At 31.3% G+C, this 24,799-nt stretch overlaps 2 protein-coding genes across 2 annotated transcripts in view; one reads left to right on the forward strand and one right to left on the reverse strand.

The window, feature by feature from the left end:
* Window positions 1-24,799, reverse strand: part of gpr37a (G protein-coupled receptor 37a) — a 121,167-nt gene that overhangs the window by 72,169 nt on the left and 24,199 nt on the right. The window lies entirely within an intron of this gene.
* LOC133645821 (hyaluronidase-5-like) lies at window positions 10,326-22,557 on the forward strand. The gene is made up of 4 exons (XM_062040712.1): window positions 10,326-10,456; window positions 11,187-12,118; window positions 19,077-19,166; window positions 21,927-22,557. The coding sequence occupies exons 2-4, from the start codon at window positions 11,198-11,200 to the stop codon at window positions 22,356-22,358; spliced, it is 1,443 nt and encodes a 480-aa protein (XP_061896696.1). The 5' UTR covers window positions 10,326-10,456; window positions 11,187-11,197; the 3' UTR covers window positions 22,359-22,557.

A 24,799-nucleotide genomic window follows, 5' to 3' on the forward strand; every position in this document is an offset into this window, starting at 1 on the left:
TTTATATATATTTTTTTAATATATGAATTTTTTAATCCGGGTGCCAAAAAGAATCGTTTGTTGGAATGAATCCCAATTCTTGTTTGTAGCGATTCTTAATTGATTTTTTAAAAAACAAAAGCAAAAAAATATATATAAATTTTTTTAAAATATGTATGAATTTTTTATCCGGGTTTTAAAAAGAATCGTTTGTTGGAATGAATCGTGATTCTTGTTTGTAACGATTCTTAATTGATTTGAAAGAAAATTAAGCCTTCTTTTTTTTTTAAGATATTAATTTTTTAATCCGGGTGTCAAAAAGAATCGTTTGTTGGAATGAATCGCGATTCCCGTTTGTAACAATTCTTAATTGATTTGAAAGAAAATCTAAAATCTTTTTATTTTATTTATTTTAATATATAACATTTTTAATCCGGGTTTTAAAAAGAATCGTTTGTTGGAATGAATCGCAATTCTTGTTTGTAATGATTCTTAATTGATTTGAAAGAAAATCAAAAATCTATTTTTTTTTTAATATATGAATTTTTTAATCGGGGTGTCAAAAAAAAACGCTTCTTGGAATGAATCGCGATTCCTGTTTGTAACGGTTCTTAATTGATATGAAAGGAAAAAATATATATATATCTATATATATTTTTTTTAATATATGAATTTTTTAATCCTGGTGTCAAACAGAATCGTTTGTTGGAATGAATCACGATTCTTGTTTGTAACGATTCTTAATTGATTTGAAAGAAAATTAAAAATCTTTTTATTTTTATTTTAAATGTATGAATTTTTTAATCTGGGTGTCAAAAAGAATCTTGTGTTGAAATGAATCGCGATTCCTGTTTGTAACGATTCTTAATTTATATGAAAGAAAATAAAAAATACAAAATACAAATTTTTTTAATATATTAATTTTTTAATCCGGGTATCAAAAAGAATCGTTTGTTGAAATAAATCACGATTCTTGTTTGTAACGATTCTTAATTGATTTGAAAGAAAATCACAAATCTATTTATTTTTAATATATGAAATGTTTAATTCGGCTGCCAAAAAGAATCGTTTTTTGGAATGAATCACGATTCTTGTTTGTAACCATTCTTAATTGATTTGAAAGAAAATCAAAACATTTTTTTTTTTTAAATGCATTAATTTTTTAATCGGGGTGTCAAAAAGAATCGTTTGTTGGAATGAATCGCGATTCTTGTATGTAACAATTCTTAATTGATTTGAAAGAAAATTTAAAAAAATATACATATATATACATATTTTTTAATATATAATTTTTTAAATCCTGGTGTCAAAAAGAATCGTTTGTTGGAATGAATCACGATTCCTGTTTGTAGTGATTCTTAATTGATTTGAAAGAAAATCAAAAATCTATTTTATTTTATTTTTTAAATATAAGAATTGTTTAATCCGGGTGTCAAAAAGAATCGTTTGTTGGAATGAATCGCGATTCTTGTTTGTAACGATTTTTAATTGATTTGAAAGAAAAAAAAAAAATATATATATATATATATAAATATATATATATATATATATATATATATATATATATATATATATATATATATATATATATTTTTTTTTAAATATATTATTTTTTAAATCCTTGTGTCAAAAATAATCGTTTGTTGGAATTAATCACGATTCCTGTTTGTAGCGATTCTTAATTGATTTGAAAGAAAATCAAAAATCTTTTTTTTTTTTTTTTTTTAATATATTATTTTTTAAATCCTTGTGTCAAAAATAATCGTTTGTTGGAATTAATCACGATTCCTGTTTGTAACGATTCTTAATTGATTTGAAAGAAAATCAAAAATCTATTTTATTTTATTTTTTAAATATAAGAATTTTTTAATCCGGGTGTCAAAAAGAATCATTTGTTGGAATGAATCGCGATTCTTGTTTGTAACGATTTTTAATTGATTTGAAAGAAAAAATATATATATATATTTTTTTTTTTAATATATTATTTTTTAAATCCTTGTGTCAAAAATAATCGTTTGTTGGAATTAATCAGGATTCTTGTTTGTAGCGATTCTTAATTGATTTGAAAGAAAATCAAAAATCTTTTTTTTTTTTTTAAATATAAGAATTTTTTAATCCGGGTGTCAAAAAGAATCGTTTATTGGAATGAATCACGATTCCTGTTTGTAGTGATTCTTAATTGATTTGAAAGAAAATCAAAAATCTATTTTATTTTATTTTTTAAATATAAGAATTGTTTAATCCGGGTGTCAAAAAGAATCGTTTGTTGGAATGAATCGCGATTCTTGTTTGTAACGATTTTTAATTGATTTGAAAGAAGAAAAAAAATATATATATATATATATATATATATATATATATATATATATATATATATATATATATATATATATATATATATATATATATATATATATTATATAAATATATATATATATATTTTTAATATATTATTTTTTAAATCCTTGTGTCAAAAATAATCGTTTGTTGGAATTAATCACGATTACTGTTTGTAACGATTCTTAATTGATTTGAAAGAAAATCAAAAATCTATTTTATTTTATTTTTTAAATATAAGAATTTTTTAATCCGGGTGTCAAAAAGAATCGTTTGTTGGAATGAATCGCGATTCTTGTTTGTAACGATTTTTAATTGATTTGAAAGAAAAAAAAAAATATATATATATTTTTTAATATATTATTTTTTAAATCCTTGTGTCAAAAATAATCGTTTGTTGGAATTAATCACGATTCCTGTTTGTAGCGATTCTTAATTGATTTGAAAGAAAATCAAAAATCTTTTTTTTTTTTTTTTAAAATATAAGAATTTTTTAATCCGGGTGTCAAAAAGAATCGTTTATTGGAATGAATCGCCATTATTGTTTGTAACGATTCTTAATTGATTTGAAAGAAAATCTAAAATCTTTTATTTAATTTTTTAAAAAATATATACATTTTTTAATCCTGGTATCAAAAAGAATCGTTTGTTGTTCGATTCAGAATCTGCTATACGCTAGTTTCCATTACCGTTTGGTATAAATATATTTTTATTACCAACATAGAAGACAAAAATAGTTTTACAAGAACTTCTGAGACTTTATCGCAGACAAACGACAACACCACCTCAGCCGTGCTTTCCACCGCACTTCCTGTACGGAGGTCACATGTTTTAACCTGTGCCCCGCCCCCCTGACAAGCAGCAGGTGCGGGGAAATTAATCATCAAAAATGTGACTTTTGCCCCAAAGTAATGAACGCCTTTTTGATGACAAACATCACAGTTGACACATTTTACCATGACTCATTTTTAATGATGTCATTAACATGAAATTATGTGAAAGGGGAGCTGGGCAAAAAAAACACATATTGTTAGGTTATGCTAACAACATATGTAGCATGATGCTAACAGCATGTGTAGAATGATGCTACATTTTATGTAGAATGATGCTAACAGCATATGTAGAATGATGCTACATTTTATGTAGAACGATGCTAACAGCATATGTAGAATGATGCTACATTTTATGTAGAATGATGCTAACAGCATATGTAGAATAATGCTACATTTTATGTAGAATGATGCTAACAGCATATGTAGAATGATGCTACATTTTATGTAGCATGATGCTAACAGCATATGTAGCTGCTGACAGAAGCATATTGTATATATGTTATATAATTTCATAGTTGGTTAGAATAAATAAATACAATGCATAAATATAAGTTCATATTTACATAAAATGTGATTAAAAATGTATTTCCTTTGGTAATTTCATGCAAGTATATGTTAACTTTATTTTTGTTACAAAACCCATGTAAATTGGAGAGAAACATATTTTTTGTTTCCGGTTTGGTCACATTGTTGGGGGGACAATTAATATGTGACGGAATAAGAGGAGCAGCATGAGACAGCAAGCATTTGATGAAAGACGTTAATGGAGTCTCGGCTTAAAAAGAAACTTTATTCCCTCAGAGTTTGTGAGGCCAACGAGGTATGTTTCTTTCTGATATGTATGTGAAATCAATGTGTTTTATGTTATTGGATGTCAGACTAATTGTAAGTTCTGTTTTTCTTATTTATTAGTTCTGACGGCATTATTTCGGCATTATTTGGCATTATTTGGCATTATTTCGGCATTATTTCGGCATCGTTTTGGCATCGTTGATACGAGAAGAAGGCGTATCGTATATATATATATATTTGACTTTTAGCAGCACACCAATGAAAATGAAAACTTTTTTAAAATATTTTTTTTTATATACATTAATTTTTTAATCCGGGTGTCAAAAAGAATCGTTTGTTGGAATGAATCGCGATTCTTGTTTGTAACGCTTCTTAATTGATTTGAAAGAAAACAAAAACAAACCAAAAAATATATATTTTTTTTAAATATATGAATTTTTTATCCGGTTGTCAAAAATAATTGTTTGTTGGAGTGAATCGCGATTCCTGTTTGTAACGATTCTTAATTGATTTGAAAGAAAATGAAAACTTTTTAAAAAAAAATTAAGATATGCATTTTTTTAATGGACGTGTCAAAAATAATCGTTTGTTGGAATGAATCGCGATTCCTGTTTGTAACGATTTTTAATTGATTTGAAAGAAAATCAGAATTTTTTTTTTTTTTAATATATGAATTTTTGAATCCGGGTGCCAAAAAGAATTGTTTGTTGGAATGAATCACGATTCTTGTTTGTAACGATTCTTATCTGATTTTAAAAAAACAAAAACAAAAAAATATATATATATTTTTTAAATATATGAATTTTTTATCCGGGTTTTAAAAATAATCGTTTGTTGGAATGAATCGCGATTCCTGTTTGTAACGATTCTTAATTGATTTGAAAGAAAATGAAAACTTTTTTTTTTTTTTAAGATATGCATTTTTTAATGGCGGTGTCAAAAAGAATCATTTGTTGGAATGAATCGCGATTCCTGCTTGTAACGATTCTTAATTGATTTTAAAGAAAATCAAAAATGTATATTTTTTTTATTTTAAATGTATGAAATTTTAAATCTGGGTGTCAAAAAGAATCTTGTGTTGAAATGAATCGCGATTCCTGTTTGTAACGATTCTTAATTGATATGAAAGAAAATGAAAAATACAAAATACAAATTTTTTTAATATATTAATTTTTTAATCCGGGTATCAAAAAGAATCGTTTGTTGAAATGAATCACGATTCTTGTTTGTAACGATTCTTAATTGATTTGAAAGAAAATCACAAATCTATTTATTTTTAATATATGAAATGTTTAATTCGGCTGCCAAAAAGAATCGTTTTTTGGAATGAATCACGATTCTTGTTTGTAACCATTCTTAATTGATTTGAAAGAAAATCAAAACTTTTTTTTTTTTTAAATGCATTAATTTTTTAATCGGGGTGTCAAAAAGAATCGTTTGTTGGAATGAATCGTGATTCTTGTTTGTAACAATTCTTAATTGATTTGAAAGAAAAATTTAAAAAAATATACATATATATACATATTTTTTAATATATACATTTTTTAATCCTGGTGTCAAAGAGAATCGTTTGTTGGAATGAATCACGATTCCTGTTTGTAGTGATTCTTAATTGATTTGAAAGAAAATCAAAAATCTATTTTATTTTATTTTTTAAATATAAGAATTTTTTAATCCGGGTGTCAAAAAGAATCGTTTGTTGGAATGAATCGCGATTCTTGTTTGTAACAATTCTTAATTGATTTGAAAGAAAATTTTAAAAAAAATATATATATATATTTTTTTTTTAATATATGAATTTTTTAATACTGGTGTCAAAAAGAATCGTTTGTTAGAATGAATCACGATTCCTGTTTGTAGTGATTCTTAATTGATTTGAAAGAAAATCAAAAATCTATTTTATTTTATTTTCTAAATATAAGAATTTTTTAATCCGGGTGTCAAAAAGAATCGTTTGTTGGAATGAATCGCGATTCTTGTTTGTAACGATTTTTAATTGATTTGAAAGAAAAAAAAAAAAATATATATTTTTTTTAATATATTCTTTTTTAAATCCTTGTGTCAAAAATAATCGTTTGTTGGAATTAATCATGATTCCTGTTTGTAGCGATTCTTAATTTATTTGAAAGAAAATCTAAAATCTTTTATTTAATTTTTAAAAAAATATATACATTTTTTAATCCTGGTGTCAAAAAGAATCGTTTGTTGTTCGATTCAGAATCGATTCTATATATATATATATATATATATATATATATATATATATATATATATATATATATATATATATATATATATATATATATATATATATATATATATATATATATATATATATATATATATTTGTGTATAATCCACAGCTTGTCTGGTTGGGACACAACATGAGGTTATTGACATGCGATACGCTAGTTTCCATTACCGTTTGGTATAAATATATTTTTATTACCAACATAGAAGACAAAAATACTTTTACAAGAACTTCTGAGACTTTATCGCAGACAAACGACAACACCACCTCAGCCGTGCTTTCCACCGCACTTCCTGTACGGAGGTCACATGTTTTAACCTGTGCCCCGCCCCCCTGACAAGCAGCAGGTGCGGGGAAATTAATCATCAAAAATGTGACTTTTGCCCCAAAGTAATGAACGCGTTTTTGATGACAAACATCACAGTTGACACATTTTACCATGACTCATTTTTAATGATGTCATTAACATGAAATTATGTGAAAGTGGAGCTGGGCAAAAAAAACACATATTGTTAGGTTATGCTAACAACATATGTAGCATGATGCTAACAGCATATGTAGAATGATGCTACATTTTATGTAGAACGATGCTAACAGCATATGTAGAACGATGCTACATTTTATGTAGAATGATGCTAACAGCATATGTAGAATAATGCTACATTTTATGTAGAATGATGCTAACAGCATATGTAGCATGATGCTAACAGCATATGTAGAATGATGCTACATTTTATGTAGAATGATGCTAACAGCATATGTAGAATGATGCTACATTTTATGTAGCATGATGCTAACAGCATATGTAGCTGCTGACAGAAGCACATTGTATATATGTTATATAATTTCATAGTTGGTTAGAATAAATAAATACAATGTATAAATATAAGTTCATATTTACATAAAATGTGATTAAAAATGCATTTCCTTTGGTGATTTCATGCAAGTATATGTTAACTTTATTTTTGTTACAAAACCCATGTAAATTGGAGAGGAACATATTTTTTGTTTCCGGTTTGGTCACATTGTTGGGGGGACAATTAATATGTGACGGAATAAGAGAAGCAGCATGAGACAGCAAGCATTTGATGAAAGACGTTAATGGAGTCTCGGCTTAAAAAGAAACTTTATTCCCTCAGAGTTTGTGAGGCCAGCGAGGTATGTTTCTTTCTGATATGTATGTGAAATCAATGTGTTTTATGTTATTGGATGTCAGACTAATTGTAAGATCTGTTTTTCTTATTTATTAGTTCTGACTGCATTATTTCGGCATTATTTGGCATTATTTCGGCATCGTTTTGGCATCGTTGATACGAGAAGAAGGCGTATCGTATATATATATATATATTTGACTTTTAGCAGCACACCAATGAAAATTAAAACTTTTTTTAAATATTTTTTTTTATATACATGAATTTTTTAATCCGGGTGTCAAAAAGAATCGTTTGTTGGAATGAATCGCGATTCTTGTTTGTAACGCTTCTTAATTGATTTGAAAGAAAACAAAAACTTTTTTTTATTTTTTTAAGATATGCATTTTTTTAATGGACGTGTCAAAAATAATCGTTTGTTGGAATGAATCGCGATTCCTGTTTGTAACGATTTTTAATTGATTTGAAAGAAAATCAGAATTTTTTTTATTTAATATATGAATTTTTTAATCCGGGTGCCAAAAAGAATTGTTTGTTGGAATGAATCACGATTCTTGTTTGTAACGATTCTTATCTGATTTTAAAAAAACAAAAAAATATATATATATTTTTTAAATATATGAATTTTTTATCCGGGTTTTAAAAATAATCGTTTGTTGGAATGAATCGCGATTCCTGTTTGTAACGATTCTTAATTGATTTGAAAGAAAATGAAAACTTTTTTTTTTTTTTTAAGATATGCATTTTTTAATGGCGGTGTCAAAAAGAATCATTTGTTGGAATGAATCGCGATTCCTGTTTGTAACGATTCTTAATTGATTTGAAAGAAAATCTAAAATCTTTTTATTTTATTTATTTTAATATATGACATTTTTAATCCGGGTTTTAAAAAGAATCGTTTGTTGGAATGAATCGCAATTCTTGTTTGTAATGATTCTTAATTGATTTTAAAGAAAATCAAAAATCTATATTTTTTTAATATATGAATTTTTTAATCGGGGTGTCAAAAAAAACCGCTTCTTGGAATGAATCGCGATTCCTGTTTGTAACAGTTCTTAATTGATATGAAAGGGAAAAAAATATATATATCTATATATATATTTTTTAATATATGAATTTTTTAATCCTGGTGTCAAACAGAATCGTTTGTTGGAATGAATCACGATTCTTGTTTGTAACGATTCTTAATTGATTTGAAAGAAAATTAAAAATCTATTTTTTTTTATTTTAAATGTATGAATTTTTAAATCTGGGTGTCAAAAAGAATCTTGTGTTGAAATGAATTGTGATTCCTGTTTGTAACGATTCTTAATTGATATGAAAAAAAATACAAAATACAAAATACAAATTTTTTTAATATATTAATTTTTTAATCCGGGTATCAAAAAGAATCGTTTGTTGAAATGAATCACGATTCTTGTTTGTAACGATTCTTAATTGATTTGAAAGAAAATCACAAATCTATTTATTTTTAATATATGAAATGTTTAATTCGGCTGCCAAAAAGAATCGTTTTTTGGAATGAATCACGATTCTTGTTTGTAACCATTCTTAATTGATTTGAAAGAAAATCAAAACATTTTTTTTTTTTGAATGCATTAATTTTTAAATCGGGGTGTCAAAAAGAATCGTTTGTTGGAATGAATCGCGATTCTTGTATGTAACAATTCTTAATTGATTTGAAAGAAAATAAAAAAATATATACATATATATACATATTTTTTAATATATAATTTTTTTAATCCTGGTGTCAAAAAGAATCGTTTGTTGGAATGAATCACGATTCCTGTTTGTAGTGATTCTTAATTGATTTGAAAGAAAATCAAAAATGTATTTTATTTTATTTTTTAAATATAAGAATTGTTTAATCCGGGTGTCAAAAAGAATCGTTTGTTGGAATGAATCGCGATTCTTGTTTGTAACGATTTTTAATTGATTTGAAAGAAGAAAAAAATATATATATATATTTTTTTAATATATTATTTTTTAAATCCTTGTGTCAAAAAGAATCGTTTGTTGGAATGAATCACGATTCTTGTTTGTAACGATTCTTAATTGATTTGAAAGAAAATCTAAAATCTTTTATGAAATTTTTTTTTTATATATACATTTTTAAAATCCTGGTGTCAAAAAGAATCGTTTGTTGTTCGATTCAGAATCGATTCTATATATATATATATATATATTTGTGTATAATCCACAGCTTGTCTGGTTGGGACACAACATGAGGTTATTGACATGCGATACGCTAGTTTCCATTACCGTTTGGTATAAATATATTTTTATTACCAACATAGAAGACAAAAATAGTTTTACAAGAACTTCTGAGACTTTATCGCAGACAAACGACAACACCACCTCAGCCGTGCTTTCCACCGCACTTCCTGTACGGAGGTCACATGTTTTAACCTGTGCCCCGCCCCCCTGACAAGCAGCAGGTGCGGGGAAATTAATCATCAAAAATGTGACTTTTGCCCCAAAGTAATGAACGCGTTTTTGATGACAAACATCACAGTTGACACATTTTACCATGACTCATTTTTAATGATGTCATTAACATGAAATTATGTGAAAGTGGAGCTGGGCAAAAAAACAACATATTGTTAGGTTATGCTAACAACATATGTAGCATGATGCTAACAGCATATGTAGAATGATGCTACATTTTATGTAGAATGATGCTAACAGCATATGTAGAATGATGCTACATTTTATGTAGAATGATGCTACATTTTATGTAGCATGATGCTAACAGCATATGTAGCTGCTGACAGAAGCACATTGTATATATGTTATATAATTTCATAGTTGGTTAGAATAAATAAATACAATGTATAAATATAAGTTCATATTTACATAAAATGTGATTAAAAATGTATTTCCTTTGGTAATTTCATGCAAGTATATGTTAACTTTATTTTTGTTACAAAACCCATGTAAATTGGAGAGGAACATATTTTTTGTTTCCGGTTTGGTCACATTGTTGGGGGGACAATTAATATGTGACGGAATAAGAGAAGCAGCATGAGACAGCAAGCATTTGATGAAAGACGTTAATGGAGTCTCGGCTTAAAAAGAAACTTTATTCCCTCAGAGTTTGTGAGGCCAACGAGGTATGTTTCTTTCTGATATGTATGTGAAATCAATGTGTTTTATGTTATTGGATGTCAGACTAATTGTAAGTTCTGTTTTTCTTATTTATTAGTTCTGACGGCATTATTTCGGCATTATTTGGCATCGTTGATACGAGAAGAAGGCGTGGCTGAAAATAAATGTCTGTTTGAGAAAAACGAACAACTTGAGCCTTGATTAAGACCTCGGAGGGAGTAACAGCATATGTAGAATAATGCTACATTTTATGTAGAATGATGCTAACAACATATGTAGAATAATGCTACATTTTATGTAGAATGATGCTAACAGCATATGTAGAATGATGCTACATTTTATGTAGAATGATGCTAACAGCATATGTAGAATAATGCTACATTTTATGTAGAATGATGCTAACAGCATATGTATTTTACATCTTACAGTCAATAACTTGGTACGTAACACATGCTAACTGTTAGCTTCTTTTTTTTTGTTTTAATTGTTAGCTTGTTAACGTTAGCATGCTAGCTTTCCCAGCTAGTTTTAATTTAATAACATTTTAATTTTCCTGAGGGAACTCTCCTGAAGGAATCAATAAAGTACTATCTATCTAGTCACAAGTGTCGGCATGCTAACATTAGCATTTCGCTGGCGCCACTGCAGAGGACGCTGCCTCTCAGGAAGTGCGGCGTCGGGAAAGAGCGGACTTTTTTTCAAGTGGACTGAACTAGAACTTGATTTTGTTGGCAGCTGGTGTGAAAATGACACAACACGGGTGTTGCGTCGTCGCCCTGCTGGTCCTGCTGGGGTCCGGCGTGGGCTCCTCCCTGTGGACGGACCCCCCCGTCCACGAGGACCACCCCTTCCTGTTCACCTGGAACGCCCCCACCGAGCTGTGCGAGTCCCGCTTCGCCGTCCCCCTGGACCTGTCCCTCTTCCACCTGGTGAGCAGCACGCTGAAGACGGCCACCAACCAGAGCGTCTCCATCTTCTACACCGACCGCTTCGGCATCTTCCCCTACGTGGACGAGGACACGGGCGAGTTCGTGGAGGACGGCCTCCCGCAGCTGGTGGACATGCAGGAGCACCGCGAGCTGGCCGAGGACGACGTGGAGTTCTACATCCCCGACCAGCGGCCGGGTCTGGCCGTTCTGGACTTCGAGGAGTGGCGGCCGCAGTGGGCCAGGAACTGGGGCAGCAAGGACATCTACCGGCAGATCTCCGTCCAGCGGGTGAAGAACAGGAACGCCTCCCTGACCGACGACGAGGCCGAGGAGCGCGCCAAGATGTTGTTCGAGCGCGCCGCCATGAGGTTCTTCCTGCGCTCCCTCCGCATCGGGAAGAAGCTGCGGCCCCGCCGGCTGTGGGGGTACTACCTGTACCCCGACTGCTACAACTACGACTACCACCAGGACATGGACGCCTTCACCGGGGAATGTCCCGACCTGGAAAAGCAGCGCAACGACGAGCTGCTGTGGCTCTGGAGCGAGTCCACCGCCCTCTTCCCCTCCATCTACCTGGAGCTGGTGCTGCAAGACTCCGCCCAGGCGCGCCTCTTCGTGCGCCACCGCCTGCACGAGGCCATGCGGGTGTCGGCGCTCGCCAACGCCTCGTACGCCACCCCCGTGTACGCCTACATCCGGCCCGTCTACAAGGACAGCACGGACGACTACATGTCGGAGGTAGGCAGGCTGGCCGGTAAAACATCATCAAGATCTTTATCCAATTATATCCACACACCCGAATATAAGACGCACCCGATTATAAGACGCACCCGAATATAAGACGCATCCACCAAACTACAAGGAAAACATATTTTTGTATGTACATGTTCATCGATACATCTTCCAGACCATAAGACACACCCGACCATAAGACACACCCGAATATAAGACGCACCCTACCATAAGACACATCCAAATATAAGACGCAACTGAATATAAGACGCACCAACCAAATTACAAAGAAAACATATTTTTGCACGTATATTTTTTAATTGATATATCTTCCCAACTATAAGACGCACCCAAATATAAGACGCACCCGACCATAAGACACACCCGAATATAAGACGCACACGAATATAAGACGCACCAACCAAATTACAAAGAAAACATATTTTTGTATGTATATGTTCATCGATACATCTTCCAGACCATAAGACGCACCCGACCATAAGACACACCCGAATATAAGACGCACCCTACCATAAGACACATCCAAATATAAGACGCACCCAAATATAAGACGCACCCGACCATAAGACACACCCGAATATAAGACGCACACGAATATAGGACGCATCCACCAAATTACAAAGAAAACATATTTTTGTATGTATATGTTCATCGATACATCTTCCAGACCATAAGACGCACCCGACCATAAGACACACCCGAATATAAGACGCACCCTACCATAAGACACATCCAAATATAAGACGCACCCAAGTATAAGACGCACCCGATCATAAGACACACCCGAATATAAGACGCACACGAATATAGGACGCACCAACCAAATTACAAAGAAAACATATTTTTGTATGTATATGTTCATCGATACATCTTCCAGACCATAAGACGCACTCGACCATAAGACACACCCGAATATAAGACGCACCCTGCCATAAGACACATCCAAATATCAGACGCACCCAAATATAAGACGCACCCGACCATAAGACACACCCGAATATAAGACGCACACGAATATAGGACGCATCCACCAAATTACAAAGAAAACATATTTTTGTATGTATATGTTCATCGATACATCTTCCAGACCATAAGACGCACCCGACCATAAGACACACCCGAATATAAGACGCACCCTACCATAAGACACATCCAAATATAAGACGCAACCGAATATAACACGCACCAACCAAATTACAAAGAAAACAAATTTTTGCACGTATATTTCTTAATTGATATATCTTCCCAACTATAAGACGCACCCAAATATAAGACGCACCCGACCATAAGACACACCCGAATATAAGACGCACCCGAATATAAGACGCACCAACCAAATTACAAAGAAAACATATTTTTGCACGTATATTTTTTAATTGATATATCTTCCCAACTATAAGACGCACCCAAATATAAGACGCACCCCACCATAAGACACACCCGAATATAAGACGCACCAACCAAATTACAAAGAAAACATATTTTTGCACGTATATTTTTTAATTGATATATCTTCCCAACTATAAGACGCACCCGACCATAAGACACACCCAAATATAAGACGCACCCGAATATAAGACGCACCAACCAAATTACAAAGAAAACATATTTTTGCACGTATATTTTTTAATTGATATATCTTCCCAACTATAAGACGCACCCAAATATAAGACGCACCCGACCATAAGACACACCCGAATATAAGACGCACACGAATATAAGATGCACCAACCAAATTACAAAGAAAACATATTTTTGTATGTATATGTTCATCGATACATCTTCCAGACCATAAGACGCACCCGACCATAAGACACACCCGAATATAAGACGCACCCTACCATAAGACACATCCAAATATAAGACGCACCCAAATATAAGACGCACCCGACCATAAGACACACCCGAATATAAGACGCACACGAATATAGGACGCATCCACCAAATTACAAAGAAAACATATTTTTGTATGTATATGTTCATCGATACATCTTCCAGACCATAAGACGCACCAGACCATAAGACACACCCGAATATAAGACGCACCCTACCATAAGACACATCCAAATATAAGACGCACCCAAGTATAAGACGCACCCGATCATAAGACACACCCGAATATAAGACGCACACGAATATAGGACGCACCAACCAAATTACAAAGAAAACATATTTTTGTATGTATATGTTCATCGATACATCTTCCAGACCATAAGACGCACTCGACCATAAGACACACCCGAATATAAGACGCACCCTGCCATAAGACACATCCAAATATAAGACGCACCCAAATATAAGACGCACCCGACCATAAGACACACCCGAATATAAGACGCACACGAATATAGGACGCATCCACCAAATTACAAAGAAAACATATTTTTGTATGCATATGTTCATCGATACATCTTCCAGACCATAAGACGCACCCGACCATAAGACACACCCGAATATAAGACGCACCCTACCATAAGACACATCCAAATATAAGACGCAACCGAATATAACACGCACCAACCAAATTACAAAGAAAACAAATTTTTGCACGTATATTTCTTAATTGATATATCTTCCCAACTATAAGACGCACCCAAATATAAGACGCACCCGACCATAAGACACACCCGAATATAAGACGCACCCGAATATAAGACGCACCAACCAAATTACAAAGAAAACATATTTTTGCACGTATATTTTTTAATTGATATATCTTCCCAACTATAAGACGCACCCAAATATAAGACGCACCCCACCATAAGACACACCCGAATATAAGACGCACCAACCAAATTACAAAGAAAACATATTTTTGCACGTATATTTTTTAATTGATATATCTTCCCAACTATAAGACGCACCCGACCATAAGACACACCCAAATATAAGACGCACCCGAATATAAGACGCACCAACCAAATTACAAAGAAAACATATTTTTGCACGTATATTTTTTAATTGATATATCTTCCCAACTGTAAGACGCACCCAAATATAAGACGCACCCGACCATAAGACACACCCGAATATAAGACGCACCCAAATATAAGACGCACCAACCAAATTACAAAGAAAACATATTTTTGCACGTATATTTTTTAATTGATATATCGTCCCAACTATAAGACGCACCCGACCATAAGACACACCCAAATATAAGACGCAACCGAATATAAGACGCACCAACCAAATTACAAAGAAAACATATTTTTGCACGTATATTTTTTAATTGATATATCTTCCCAACTATAAGACGCACCCGAATATAAGACGCACCCGACCATAAGACACACCCGAATATAAGACGCACAGGAATATAAGACGCACCAACCAAATTACAAAGAAAACATATTTTTGTATGTATATGTTCATCGATACATCTCCCAGACCATAAGACACACCCGAATATAAGACGCACCCGACCATAAGACACATCCAAATGTAAGACGCACCCGAGTATAAGATGCACCAACCAAATTACAAAGAAAACATATTTTTGCACGTATATTTTTTAATTGATATATCTTCCCAACTGTAAGACGCACCCAAATATAAGACGCACCCGACCATAAGACACATCCAAATATAAGACGCACCCGAATATAAGACGCACCAACCAAATTACAAAGAAAACATATTTGTGCACGTATATTTTTTAATTGATATATCTTCCCAACTATAAGACGCACCCAAATATAAGACGCACCCGACCATAAGACACACCAGAATATAAGACGCACCCGAATATAAGACGCACCAACCAAATTACAAAGAAAACATATTTTTGCACGTATATTTCTTAATTGATATATCTTCCCAACTATAAGACGCACCCGACCATAAGACACACCCGAATATAAGACGCACCCGAATATAAGACACACCAACCAAATTACAAAGAAAACATATTTTTGCACGTATATTTTTTAATTGATATATCTTCCCAACTATAAGACGCACCCGGCCATAAGACACATCCAAATATAAGACGCACCCGAATACAAGACGCACCAACCAAATTACAAAGAAAACATATTTTTGCACGTATATTTCTTTATTGATATATCTTCCCAACTATAAGACGCACCCAAATATAAGACGCACCCGACCATAAGACACACCCGAATATAAGACGCACCAACCAAATTACAAAGAAAACATATTTTTGCACGTATATTTTTTAATTGATATATCTTCCCAACTATAAGACGCACCCAAATATAAGACGCACCCGACCATAAGACACACCCGAATATAAGACGCACCAACCAAATTACAAAGAAAACATATTTTTGCACGTATATTTTTTAATTGATATATCTTCCCAACTATAAGACGCACCCGACTATAAGGTGCACCCGAATATAGGACGCATCCACCAAACTACAAAGAAAACATATTTTTGTATATATATGTCCATCGATACATCTTCCAGACCATAAGACGCACCCGACTATAAGACGCACCCGACTATAAGACGCACCCGAATATAAGACGCACCTGAATATAAGACGCACCCACCAAATTACAAAGAAAACATATTTTTGCACGTATATTTTTTATCGATTAATCTTCCCGACTATAAGACGCACCCGACTATAAGGCGCACCCGAATATAGGACGCATCCACCAAACTACAAAGAAAACATGTTTTTGTATGTATATGTTCATCGATACATCTTCCAGACCATAAGACGCACCCGACTATAAGACACACCCAAATATAAGACGCACCTGAATATAAGACGCACCCACCAAATTACAAAGAAAACATATTTTTGTACGTATATTTTTTATCGATATATCTTCCTGACTATAAGACGCACCCGACTATAAGGCGCACCCGAATATAGGACACATCCACCAAACTACAAAGAAAACATATTTTTGTATGTATATGCTCATCGATACATCTTCCAGACCATAAGACGCACCCGACTATAAGACACACCCGAATATAAGACGCACCCGAATATAAGGCGCACCCACCAAATGACAAAGAAAACATATTTTTGCACTTATATTTTTTATCGATATATCTTCCCGACAATAAGACGCACCCGACTATAAGACACACTCGAATGTAAGAAGCACCCACCAAATTACAAAGAAAACAATTTTTTTAACGTATATTAACCGCGGATATGAGATAAAAAGTTAATATTCAGAGATAAAAAATAACCATAGCCGGTATTAAATTGGAAACTATGGGATGAATTTAAATAATAATTGTCATTAAGAGATTTTTAAAAAATCATTAAACACATCTCATAAAAATTATGAGATGAAAATTTGTAATGATGAGATATAAGGTTGATATTATGAGATAAAAAAGTAGTAATTATGAGAGATAAAGTCGAAATTATAAGACAAAAAAGTTGTAATGATGATACAAAGTCGAAATTACGAGATAAAAAAGTTGTAATTATGAGATATAAAGTCGAAATTATGAGATAACAAAGATATAATTATGAGATATTAGGTTGAAATTATGAGATAAAAAAGCTGTAATTATGAGACATAAATTCGAAATTATGAGATCAAAAAGTTGTAATTATGAGGTATAAAGTCGAAATTATGAGATAAAAAATCTAAATTGGATAAGGAAATCAAAATACGGAGATAAAAAGTATGAGATAAGAACTTTATAATTATGAAATAAAAAAGACACAATTATGGGATAAAAACGTCAAAATTATGAGATAGGAAATTGAAATTATGAAATAAGAAAGTTATAATTACCAGATAAAAAAATCATTAAACAATAAGAAAGTCGAAGTATGAGATAAAAGTCAAATTTATGAGGAATTATGAGACAAAAAGTCTTAATTTTGAGAATTAAAGTCAAAATTACGAGATAAAAAAGTAGTCATTGTGAGGTTAAAAAGTCAAAATTATGAGATGAGAAAATCGAAACTAAAAGATCAATTGAAAATCTGAGACAAAAAATCATTCAACAATAATAAAATCGAAAACATGACATTAAAAAAGTCATAATTATGAAATAGAAAAATAGATAAAAGTCAAATTTATGAGGAATTATGAGACAAAAAGTCAGAATTTTGACAATGTTGAAATTATGAGATTCAAAGTAATTCAAATTATGAGATAAAAAGTCGTAATGATGAGATATAAAGTCAAATTATGACATAAAAAAGTTGTAATTATGAGATCTAAAGTTGAAATTATGAGATGAAAAAGTTGTAATTATGAGATATAAAGTCGAAATTATGAGATAAAAAAATTGTAATTATGAGATAGGAAATCGAAATTTTGAGATAAAAAAGATGTACTTCTGAGATATAAAGTTGAAATTATGAGATAAAAAAGTTGTAATTATGAGATATAAAGTCGAAATTATGAGATAAAAAAGTTGTAATTATGAGATATAAAGTTGAAATTATGAGATAAAAAAGTTGTATTTATGAGATTTAAAGTTGAAATTATGAGATAAAAATCATAATTGGATAAGGAGGTCGAAATAAGGAGATAACATGTCTAAAGTGTGAGGTAAGAACTTTATAGTTATGAGATTAAAAAAATATTAAACAATAAAAAAGTCGAAATTATTAAATAAAAAAGTCACAATTATGGGATAAAAAATGTCAAAATTATGAGATAAGAAAGATAAAAAATCATTAAACAATAAGAAAGTCGAAATATGAGATAAAAGTCAAATTTATGAGGAATTATGATATTTTTTCCCAAAGGGACCGTAGTCAGACCAATGTGGTCTGTAAATGACGCAAGGGCTCACCCTTTAGAGCACTGCAGAAAATAGTTCTTCTCAGGTTTCTTTGTTTCACACTTTTCACTATTTTCTTACACAATCCTGACTTTTGCAACTTCACTTGAAGAAAAACGTCAACAATAACCGATACCAAACACTGGTATCGTGATACAGTCTTGACGCGCTCTGATTGGTTGTCTCTCATCTCAGGTGGACCTGGTCAGCACCATCGGGGAGGCGGCGGCCCTGGGCGTGGCCGGCGTGGTCTCCTGGGGCGACATGAACGTGACGGACAGCGAGGTACGACACCAACTCAGTCCCGTATCGACGTGTTGGGGGCAAGCCCCGCCCCCTCAGGAACGCCGAGTGACAGTCTCAAAATTTACGAGGCTTTCTGAGGCACTCAGCATACCAAGAGAACCATTTTAGGGCCAAAGGTTGGCACGAGGAACAAGCGCAGGCATGAAACCTCCACCAAGGCAATTAAACAAGCACTTACTAACCACAGGCTCCGCCCACTTCCTGTGACGCGGCCTGGACTCTTTCACAACAGACTTTGTGTCTCATACTTGGAACATGCTCAAACTCAACTTCCACTCCTGCTCTTCACATTTCAACATGTCAGCATATTGATATAAGATTGGTCAATAATCAAATGATTATTAATTAATTAATGAAGCACAGTTAAGTTGGCGAAATGGTGTCAAAATAATGACGGTAGCTCATGAAGGTCATGGTTGCTCATTTTAGGTACAGTAAGAAGAAAACTAAATGCAAAAACATAAATATATACAGTATAAATATATACAGTATATATATATATATACACATACATATGTATATACAGTATATATGTATGTATACACATCCAGTATATACACATATATATACACATGTATATACACACACACATATATATATACATACATATATATGTACATATACACACATACATATGTATATATATATATATATATATATATATATATATATATATATATATATATATATATATATATATATATATGTATATATATATATATATATATATGTATATATATATATATATGTATATATATATATATATGTATATATATATATATAAGTATATACACATATATACCTGTATATATACATTTGTATATATGTAGATATACATGTATACACATATATACATATGTATATATACACACATATATACATATACACATTTATACACATATGTATATATACACACATATATACATATACACATTTATACACATGTATATACATATATATGTATATATGCTGTATGTACATATATATGTACATCTATATACATATATATATACATTTGTATATATGTAGATATACATGTATACACATATATACATATGTATATATACACACACATATATACATATACACATTTATACACATGTATATACATATATATGTATATATACTGTATGTACATATATATGTACATCTATATACACATACATATGTATATATATAAGTATATACATACAGTATATACACATATATATATATACATATGAATATATGTAGATATACATGTATACACATATATACATATGTATATATACACACACACATATATATATATACATGTATATACATATATATGTATATCTATACATATATATGTAGACTTTTATATGTACATACATGTATATATATAAATACATATACTGTATATGTACATATATATATACATGTATATATATGTATATACATATATATATATATACACATGTATATATATGTATATACATATACATGTATATGCATGTATATATATATACACACTGTATGTATATATATATATATATATATATATATATATATATATATATATATATATATATATATATATATATATATATATATATATATACAAACACTAAATATAATAATTTGATAAAGTCAAATACAAAAGAGGCAAGAAAAAATTAAATTATGAGATTAAAAAAAAATCACAATTATTAGGTTTATAAAAAAAATCGTAATATAAGATAAACAATTATGAGATAAACATTCTAAATATGGGATACAAATTCATAATTACTAAAATTACAAATGTTAATTATTAGATAATTAGATTACTGGATAAATAATCTTATTTATAAAATAAAAAGTCGACATTATGAGATAAAAATGTATCATTATGAGATAAATTTTGAGATAAAAGCAATCAGAGTATAAGTGTAAAAAGTAATATTTATGACATAAAAAAGTTAAAAAACTAACAAGGCAAATTCATGAGATACAAAAAATTATAATTTCTAGATAGAAAAAAAACGTAATAATAAAAGAAAAGTCGAAATTATGAGACAAAAACGTGGCGACTTGTCCAGGGTGTACCCCGCCTTCCGCCCGATTGTAGCTGAGATAGGCTCCAGCGCCCCCCGCGACCCCGAAGGGAATAAGCGGTAGGAAATGGATGGATGGAAAAACAATTATAAGATTAAAAATAAAAATAATAAATTGCTAGATAAAAAATATATTTATAATTAAAAAAAAGTCATATTTATGAGATGACAGGCTTAAATTACGAGATGAAAAAATATTTATAATATTACAAAGTTACATTTATGATCTAAAAAGTCAATGACGAAAAAAGAGTAATGATTATGTCATAAAAAGTTTTAACCTCATAATAATAACTTACCATTTATTTATTTAGTGGGGAAAACAATCTTCCGTAGTCACGACCACGTTTGCTTGAAAAATACAAAATAGTTATTATTAGCCATAACTCCTCCTCGCCAATAATCACTTCCTGTCCCTCACTTCCTGTTTCCTGTGAGTGACATCTGTGCCGTTTCCTTATGAAATATAATTTCTCCTCCAATTTGGTTTCAATCCAAATGAATCCCGACTTTAAGATCATATTTTTGTAAATGTTGACAAGATGAGAAACATTCATCGTAAAACCAAGATGGTGGAAGAATAGAGCTGATTGGCTGACAGATGAGGGGGCGTGGCCAGCACTAAAGCGTGTCAACATTAAATGCTAATGGTGAATGTTTGACCTTATTCCTGACAATGTAGGACTCCTGCTTGGCGGCGTGGCGCCACCTGCATTACGTCCTCAACCCCTACATCCTCAACGTCACCACGGCAACCAGGCTGTGCGGCCAGGCGCTCTGCCAGGGCCGAGGTCGCTGCGTGAGGAAGCGCTGGGACCAGGACGTCTTCCTCCACCTGGACCCGCGCCGCTACCGCATACACCGCTGGCGCCCCGGCGGCCCGCTCAGCGTGAGCGGCGGCCTGTCGCGGGACGACGTGGCGTGGTTCGACCGCCATTTCGACTGCGTGTGCTACCGGCGCGACGGCTGTCGGTCGCCCGGGACGTTCGATGACGCCCAGGAGATCTTCTTCGACGCCAGGACTCGGGCGGGGGGGTCGGCCGCGCGGCCGCACCGCTTCCTGCTGGCCGTCGCCGCGCTTTGTGTTGCGACATGCGCCCCCTGGTGGCTGTGAGCTGTATCGCCACGACGACACGGAAACACCCAGGAAGTGCTGCGGTCTTCTGATCACGTAAAACCAGACCAACAGATCTGATATTGCTCCGATATCAACAGGGATACAAATATTGGATGATATCGTGTAGAATGTGCGATATCATATTTTACTAAGGTCATTCATAAGAGGTAAACATGCTAGGCTATTAGGATACGGCAGCTACACAACACCTAAGCACATAATAGCACACAAGCTAGACATAGGTAATAATCATTGAACAATAAAAAATACATTATTATTTACATTATTTAATCGATATAATAAATATTAAAATATATATTATACATGTATTTTGTATATTAATATAAATTACATATACAGGTATATTATACAAAATATATCATATAAATAGTATCAATAAACAATATTTCAGTCTAAAATTGTCATAAACAAGTATCAAATAATTATAGTTGCATATTAATTACATACATATTATACAAAATATATAATATAAATATTTGATGATGAGGTGTCACCAAAACAAAACAAAATTATATAGATATATATGTTATACAAAATATATGATCTAAATATTATCAATAAACAATATTTCAGTCTAAAATTGCCAATATAAACAAGTATCAAAAAATTATAGTTGCATATTAATTACACATACAAAGTCTCCAAGGCATATTAGAAAGTATCCAGTAACAAACGTGTCCGCATCATTAAATTTCATGAATGTATTATACAAAATATATGATCTAAATATTATCAAAAAACAATATTTCAGTCTAAAATGGTCAATATAAACAAGTATCAAATAATTATAGTTGCATATTAATTACACACACAAAGTCTCCAAGGCATATTAGAAAGTATCCTGTAAAAAACTTGTTTGCATCATTCAATTTCATTAATTATTTTGACGATGAGGTGTCACCAAAACAAACAACAACAACAAAATATATATGTTATACAAAATTGATGATCTAAATATTATCAATAAACAATATTTCAGTCTAAAATTGCCAATATAAACAAGTATCAAAAAATTATAGTTGCATATTAATTACACATACAAAGTCTCCAAGGCATATTAGAAAGTATCCAGTAACAAACGTGTCCGCATCATTCAATTTCATGAATGTATTATACAAAATATATGATCTAAATATTATCAATAAACAATATTTCAGTCTAAAATTGTCAATATAAACAAGTATCAAATAACTATAGTTGCATATTAATTACACACACAAAGTCTCCAAGGCATATTAGAAAGTATCCTGTAAAAAACTTGTTTGCATCATTCAATTTCATTAATTATTTTGACGATGAGGTGTCACCAAAACAAACAACAACAACAACAAAATATATATGTTATACAAAATTGATGATCTAAATATTATCAATAAACAATATTTCAGTCTAAAATTGCCAATATAAACAAGTATCAAATAATTATAGTTGCATATTAATTACACATACAAAGTCTCCAAGGCATATTAGAAAGTATCCAGTAACAAACGTGTCCGCATCATTCAATTTCATGAATATATTACACAAAATATATGATCTACATATTATCAATAAACAATATTTCAGTCTAAAATGGTCAATATAAACAAGTATCAAATAATTATAGTTGCATATTAGGATACAGCAGCTACACAACACCTAAGCACATAATAGCACACAAGCTAGACATAGGTAATAATCATTGAACAAAAGGTAAACATGCTAGGCTATTAGGATACAGCAGCTACACAACACCTAAGCACATAATAGCACACAAGCTAGACATAGGTAATAATCATTGAACAATAAAAAATAAATACATTATTATTTATATTATTTAATCGATATAATAAACATTAAAATATATATTATACATGTATTTTGTATATTAATATAAATTACATATACAGGTATATTATACAAAATATATCATATAAATAGTATCAATAAACAATATTTCAGTCTAAAATTGTCATAAACAAGTATCAAATAATTATAGTTGCATATTAATTACATACATATTATACAAAATATATAATATAAATATTTGATGATGAGGTGTCACCAAAACAAAACAAAAAAAATTATATATATATATGTTATACAAAATATATGATCTAAATATTATCAATAAACAATATTTCAGTCTAAAATTGCCAATATAAACAAGTATCAAATAATTATAGTTGCATATTAATTACACATACAAAGTCTCCAAGGCATATTAGAAAGTATCCAGTAACAAACGTGTCCGCATCATTCAATTTCATGAATGTATTATACAAAATATATGATCTAAATATTATCAATAAACAATATTTCAGTTTAAATGGTCAATATAAACAAGTATCAAATAATTATAGTTGCATATTAATTACACACACAAAGTCTCCAAGGCATATTAGAAAGTATCCAGTAAAAAACTTGTTTGCATCATT

This window comes from Entelurus aequoreus, linkage group LG03, assembly GCF_033978785.1.
Source record: "Entelurus aequoreus isolate RoL-2023_Sb linkage group LG03, RoL_Eaeq_v1.1, whole genome shotgun sequence".
Lineage (NCBI taxonomy): Eukaryota > Metazoa > Chordata > Actinopteri > Syngnathiformes > Syngnathidae > Entelurus > Entelurus aequoreus.

Coding starts and splice junctions, on each gene's coding strand:
- LOC133645821 (XM_062040712.1), top strand. CDS start 11,198: ATGACACAACACGGGTGTTGCGTCGTCGCCCTGCTGGTCCTGCTGGGG. Junction 12,119..19,076: donor CGGACGACTACATGTCGGAG/GTAGGCAGGCTG, acceptor CTCTCATCTCAG/GTGGACCTGGTCAGCACCAT. Junction 19,167..21,926: donor TGAACGTGACGGACAGCGAG/GTACGACACCAA, acceptor CTGACAATGTAG/GACTCCTGCTTGGCGGCGTG.